This window comes from Schistocerca serialis, chromosome 5 (genome assembly GCF_023864345.2).
Source record: "Schistocerca serialis cubense isolate TAMUIC-IGC-003099 chromosome 5, iqSchSeri2.2, whole genome shotgun sequence".
NCBI lineage: Eukaryota > Metazoa > Arthropoda > Insecta > Orthoptera > Acrididae > Schistocerca > Schistocerca serialis.
The window spans coordinates 755,752,574-755,758,894 of NC_064642.1; the positions used below are offsets into that span (position 1 = coordinate 755,752,574).

General features: G+C 37.8%; 1 protein-coding gene across 6 annotated transcripts in view; it reads left to right on the plus strand.

The window, feature by feature from the left end:
* Positions 1 to 3,167, plus strand: part of LOC126480941 (acyl-coenzyme A thioesterase 13-like) — a 39,837-nt gene extending 36,670 nt beyond the window's left edge. For all 6 annotated transcript variants that reach the window (XR_007587483.1, XR_007587482.1, XM_050104359.1 and 3 more), the window contains exon 3: positions 2,672 to 3,167. Coding sequence is in view for 4 of the 6 variants with exons in the window: in XM_050104359.1 (XP_049960316.1) it covers positions 2,672 to 2,843 (172 nt within the window). In the remaining 2 variants the exon portion in view is untranslated. The remainder of the gene's footprint in view (positions 1 to 2,671) is intronic.
* The last annotated feature ends 3,154 nt before the right edge of the window (positions 3,168 to 6,321 follow it).

Genomic DNA, 6,321 nt, shown 5'->3' on the forward strand with positions numbered 1-6,321 from the left:
AAAAACATCGACCATGTGAAACCCAACTCGCACTTTTCTCACATGACATACTGAAAGCTTTGGATCAAGGCAATCAGGGAGATATAGTATTTCTTGATTTCCAAAAAGCATTTGACTCAGTACCACACCTACACTTGTCAAAAATATGATCATATGGGTGTCAAGAGAAATTTGTGACTGGATTGAGGACGTTTTGGTAGAAGGATGCAGCATGTTATCTTCGATGGAGATTCATCATAAGATGCAGAAGTAACTTCGGGTGTGCCTCAGGGAAGTGTGTTGTGTTCTTTGCGTTCATGTTGTACAGGCAATATTAATAGCAAACTCAGACTTTTTGCAGGTGATGCAGTTATCTATAACAAAGTACTACCTGAAAGAAGATGCATAAATATTCAGTCAGATCTTGAGAAGATTGGAAACTTGCGTTAAATTTTCATAAATGTGAAATTGTGCATTCACAAAATGAAAAAATGTATCGTATGACTATAATATCAATGAATCACTATTGTAATCGTCCAACTCATACAAATACTTGGGCGGAACACTCAGTGAGATATGAAGTGGAATTACCACATATGCTCAGTCGTGGGTAAAGCAGCTGGCAGACTTTGGTTACTGGTGGAATACTGGAGAAGTGCAATAAGTCTACAAATGAGACTGTTTACAAATCATTCACACAATCAGTTCTAGAATATTGCTCAAGTGTGCGGGACTCATAGCAAATAGGACTAAGAGGGGATATTGAATGTATGCAGAGAATGGCAACACAAATAGTCCCAGGTTTGTTGGACACATGGGAGAATGTCACAGAGATATTGGAGGAACTGAACTGGAAGACTCTTGAAGATAGACCTGAACTATTCCGAGAAAGTCTGTTAACAGAGTTTCAAGAATAAGCTTTAAATAATGACTCTAGGAATGTACTACAATCTCCTGCATATTGCTCACAGAGGGATCATGAGGATAAGATTAGAATAATTACAGCACACACAGAGGCATTCAAACAATCCTTCATCAGTGCTCCATATGTGAAAGGGATGGGAAGAAACCCTAATAATTGGTACAATGGGATGTAACTTCATCCATGTACCTCATGGTGGTTTGCAGAGTATACATGTAGATGTAGCTGGAGCAGTTCAGATTTCTTCAGTTAAGTCTGTGAATTTCTTTGATTGACACTTGGTACCTGCCGGAACACTTGGACATAGTTGTGACATTGTACAGTGTGAACAAAGCTGATGTCATATAAGCTGAATGGTCTTTGGTGACAGTAATATTGCAAAGAATACTAGGTTTCGTACTTGTGTGCTAACTTTTTCAAAACTGAAACACTCAGTAAGAATGGTCCAAATGAATTCAAACTCAGAGAATGTGTATTTTATTAAGTAACTGAGAAGTTCAATGACTAAAGAGAGGTCTGTCAGACAAAGTGAAAACATGTAAGGAAGTTCCAGATTTACTTGTTGACATCCGAGAGCACAATATCAGCAGATGAGTCAGTTTCCAATAATGCCGAATGACCTGTCTCTGGGGAGTGATTTTTGTCTGGGCCAGGTTGGTGATGTGCATACTATTCTGTTGACTTCCATAGTCAAAATTCAGACAAAGTTGAGTATGTGACTGCCATTACAAATATTCTGAATGGCAAAACGTTACTTGGATCGCTCTCATCTCTGCCTGTTCTGCAGCATATTATTCCATGCTTGATCCATTTGAAGAAAAATCATCCTGAAAATTAAACCAGCAATAGCTTTCATGTGTTCCACGTAGCCTGAAGTATTTATAGCTTCTGTGCAATGGAAACCATTGTAATGGCAGGAATGTCATGAGTCCGGCCTGTTGCAGTTGGCTTTGAACCTTGTATGCAAACTAGTCTTCATCCATTCCTGAGCACTGTCAATAAAGGCATCTGGTCTATTTCTCAGTGCAAATGAGGCAGTCGCCCCACACCTTGGTCTCATTGTGTTCTTCAGTACACATTCTTTGCTGTGTATTATGCTATCCACTGGTTCCTTCATTTCATTGTTGCCTGTATTCCTGGTCATGCTGCCTTGTTTGAACTCTTTCACACGCTGCTTATAAATCTCCTGAATACTGATGAGTCAAACTGGCACATTCTATCAGATTGACACTTTATGCCACACCTCCTCATGTGCCAAACTTGGCATCACACAGACTGTGACGGGACATGAGACAATGTCTTATGGGTGTTACAAATATCTGTCTCTCTGAAATCACTTATAGATAGCATACTGTTCCATGAAACATTCAACAACGGATTTGTATGAGTAATTTTGTGTATAAAGTTGTGTAATCTTTTCACTAATGTCGCTGTGATGGTGCTGCATGATCACATCTTCATTTGGAATAGTGTATGCATGCTTGTTTTAAGCTGTTTTTGGATGAAAGCTGATTGTATTTTCAACAATGTGTATGAAATATATCTTAATTCACTTCTTCTGTCTTCAGTCAGTCTTTCATTTCTCTCTTACATGTACTATGATGAAAATTGTAATTTGCGTACTTTTTTTTTTTTTTTTGTAAATTTGCCCATGTAAACTGCCTGAAGAAATTTGGTAAACTTATTGATTAAAAATTTGGTGAAATTGTTCTAAGATATTAAATGTTACTGATCTAAAGAACAACACTTTCAATATTTTCGTATTTTCAGTTACTTCAAGCCAGCAACAACAGGTGATGAAGTCATAATAGATGCAAGAACAATTCGTGCAGGAAAGAAAATGGCATTCTTAGAGGTTGATCTTATAAAGAAAAAAACAGGAGAATTACTTGTAAGAGGTTCACATGCAGTATTTATTGTTTCACAGAAAACCATTTCATAGATTTTTTTCAGTATTTCAAATTGCATTAAAATACTGAAATTATTTTTGATGTTCCTAGATGTATGATGTAAATTCTAACAGAATTGTGTAAGACAGCTGTACTTTTTAGTTTTATTTTAGTATGCACCACAGAGCATCACAGATGGAGATCTACTGCTGTGATATATTTATGAATGTTGAAGTATACTGTATTGTTGTTACACTTTTCTGTGCCATTGTATGTGTGTTTTAAAAAGTATGATGGAGAAAAATATTGTTTGCTATATTAGTTGGTTCTAAACAGTATACCTTGGTTGGTTAGTAAAGAAATACTGTATCATAAAATGTATGTGTTATTAACATATATCTATATACATTACTATCCCTCCACCCTTCCCACCTTCTCCAGATTTCTGCTGCCATCCCACATGATAGTTGCATTATGATCCAGAATTGGCAGTCGTGTGTGTGTGTGTGTGTGTGTGTGTGTGTGTGTGTGTGTGTGTGTGAGAGAGAGAGAGAGAGAGAGAGAGAGAGAGAGAGAGAGAGAGAGAGAGAGAGAGAGGGGGGGGGGGGTAGGGTGGGGGGGGGGATGCTTACTTGTGTGTATGAATGGTGTGTGTTTCTCTTTTGCTGATAAATGTTGTGGCCAAAAGCTTTGTGTAAGTGTCTTTTAATTGTGCCTGTCTGCAATTTAATGTGCCATCTTAATGATAAGTAGCAATTTATCTTTTCCTGTAAAACTAAATGAAAAGAATTATCTCACAGTTGGGGGAGAGGTGATATATTACAATTAGAGACCTTAGATCCTTCACCAGATATCAGTGGACATTACTCAGGGTTTTAACCTATCAAGTGTCAGCACCCTGAACAGACCGCGAGATCCTTGCCAGCTTCCCTCCCTTCAAACTGCAACAATTTTGTAGCAGCAGAAAATTTGTGGTGAAGTGTTTTGAAGCAGATGGTACAGTCAAAAAGAAATCTTTTTTAAATATATTTTTTACTAGTTTCATAATAATTTTCCTCTCAAACTAAAACATATTAAATCAAAAGATTCTAAAATGATGTCGTGCAACAACTGGCATAAAGAATTCTTGCAAACAAAATATTCAGCAGAGTGTGCACTGATATGAAACTTCATGGTGGGTTAAGACTGGGTGCTGGAGCAAGACTTGGACTCGGGAGCGTTGCCTTTCATGGGCAAGTGCTCTACCAACTGAGCTACACAGGCGCAACTCATGACCCATCCTCACAGCTTCACTGAGGCACTGACAGAAGTAAAGCTGTTAGGGTTGGTTGTGAGTCATGCTTTGGTGGCTCTACTGGTAGAGCACTTGCCCACAAAAGGCAAAGTCTCAGTATGGTACACAGATTTGATCCACCAGGAAGTTTCTGTAAAGATCAATTTATAAAAGATTAATATATTTTCAGGGAAGGATCCAAATTCTCTCCGGTGCTTAGCATGACTTAAGGAAGAATAAATCCATGAAGAGTGCTTTGTATGAGCACATATTCTCCATCTTAGGTGCCTAGGTGTAAAACCCAAAAACAGGTTGGGGTCTTCCTTCATTTGCCAAAAGTATTTTAATTCAAAAATTACATAATTTTGTTAACTGCAGTCCTGTGGTATCAGAGGCATTCCTTTGAGCTGGTTCAGCTAATATCTTACAAACAGGAAGCAGAAAGTAGCAATAAAAAACGATTATGGGCATACTGGAACTTTCTACTCTGATTATGAAGATATCACATGATATGTGCCCTGTAGTGCAGTACTTGGACCAGTCCTGTTCCTTCTGTAAAATAAACAACTTATTGTTTAGCATCAGTGCCACTACCAGTACACTATTTGCACATGATACCAGTGTCCTCCTTAGTAAGTGAAATGATGATGAACTTCTAGCCCATCCTGTGCCTCCTTTTCTATTTGGATATAATTTACTTGTGCTGCTGTTAGTGTTTTGGATACATGTGCAATTGGTTGTTGTGTAGTACCACCAGGGGACTTGAGTGACAGAACAGTATCCATCCTGAATTATAAAGCATCCATTGGCCAGACTAAAGGTTTTTTACTGTAAATGTGGCCAGGCAGCTTCAAGAATGCTGTCTGACAAATGGAGGACTGCTGTAACTTGATTTCTTTTTTCTTTTTAAGCTAATTGACAGGGTATGGTACCGGTGCAGCATTTGGTGTAAATTTGCCATAGTAATTTATCTTGCTTGAAAATGAAAGCAGCTCCTTCAAATAGTTGGGTGCATGGATATCATTAATCACTTTAATGTGGGTCTGATACCATCATTTCTTAGTACATGGACAAGGTACTGAATCCTCAGTTAGGAAAAAACTTCTCTTACTTAATTTACATTTGAGTCCATGAACTCTGATGTTGTTAATCAACTGCACCTCGTTAGACCCAGCAAATATAATGTCATCTAGATAGTTCATAGCTTTAGGTACCACTGTTTAACCTGCTCTAAGTATTTTTGAAATATTGGAAGAGCACTTGCAACAACACTCTATTGTGTTGATATTGTTAGAAAGTTGTACTGACTGCCATGATGGAATCAGATAATCATCTATGTTACAGTGAGATGTTTCAGATGGTATCAAATCATCATGATGACACATGGAGCCATTATGATTTTTTAATTACAACTATAGTCATTGCCCATAGTCTAGATTCAATGGTTGTCACAAAACCTGATGCCCCTAAATGATCAAGTTCCTTGATGATGATGATGATGATGATGATGATGAGCAGAGTAGAAAGTTCCAGTATGCCCATAATCGTTTTTCATTGCTACTTCATCATCATCATCATCATCATCATCATCATCAAGGAACTTGATCATTTAGGGGCATCAGGTTTTGTGACAACCATTGAATCTAGACTATGGGTAATGACTATAGTTGTAATTAAAAATCATAATGGCTCCATGTGTCATCATGATGATTTGATACCATCTGAAACATCTCACTGTAACATAGATGATTATCTGATTCCATCATGGCAGTCATCATATATTGGAAGAGCACTTGCAACAACACTCTATTGTGTTGATATTGTTAGAAAGTTGTACTGACTGCCATGATGGAATCAGATAATCATCTATGTTACAGTGAGATGTTTCAGATGGTATCAAATCAGCATGATGACACATGGAGCCATTATGATTTTTTAATTACAACAACAACAACGTAATCATCATGAACAGTTTCCAGCCCCAGTCTGGGTCTGTTTGGAACTTAAGCCTCACTATCTGGTGCTGTTTTCCACCATATTTCTCTGTCTTTAATGTCATCCAATCATCATCATCATCATCATCATCATCATCAACAACAACAACAACAACAACAACAACAACAACGTAATCATCATGAACAGTTTCCAGCCCCAGTCTGGGTCTGTTTGGAGCTTAAGCCTCACTATCTGGTGCTGTTTTCCACCATATTTCTCTGTCTTTAATGTCATCCAAATTTAGGAAATGCTCAAAGTGCTCC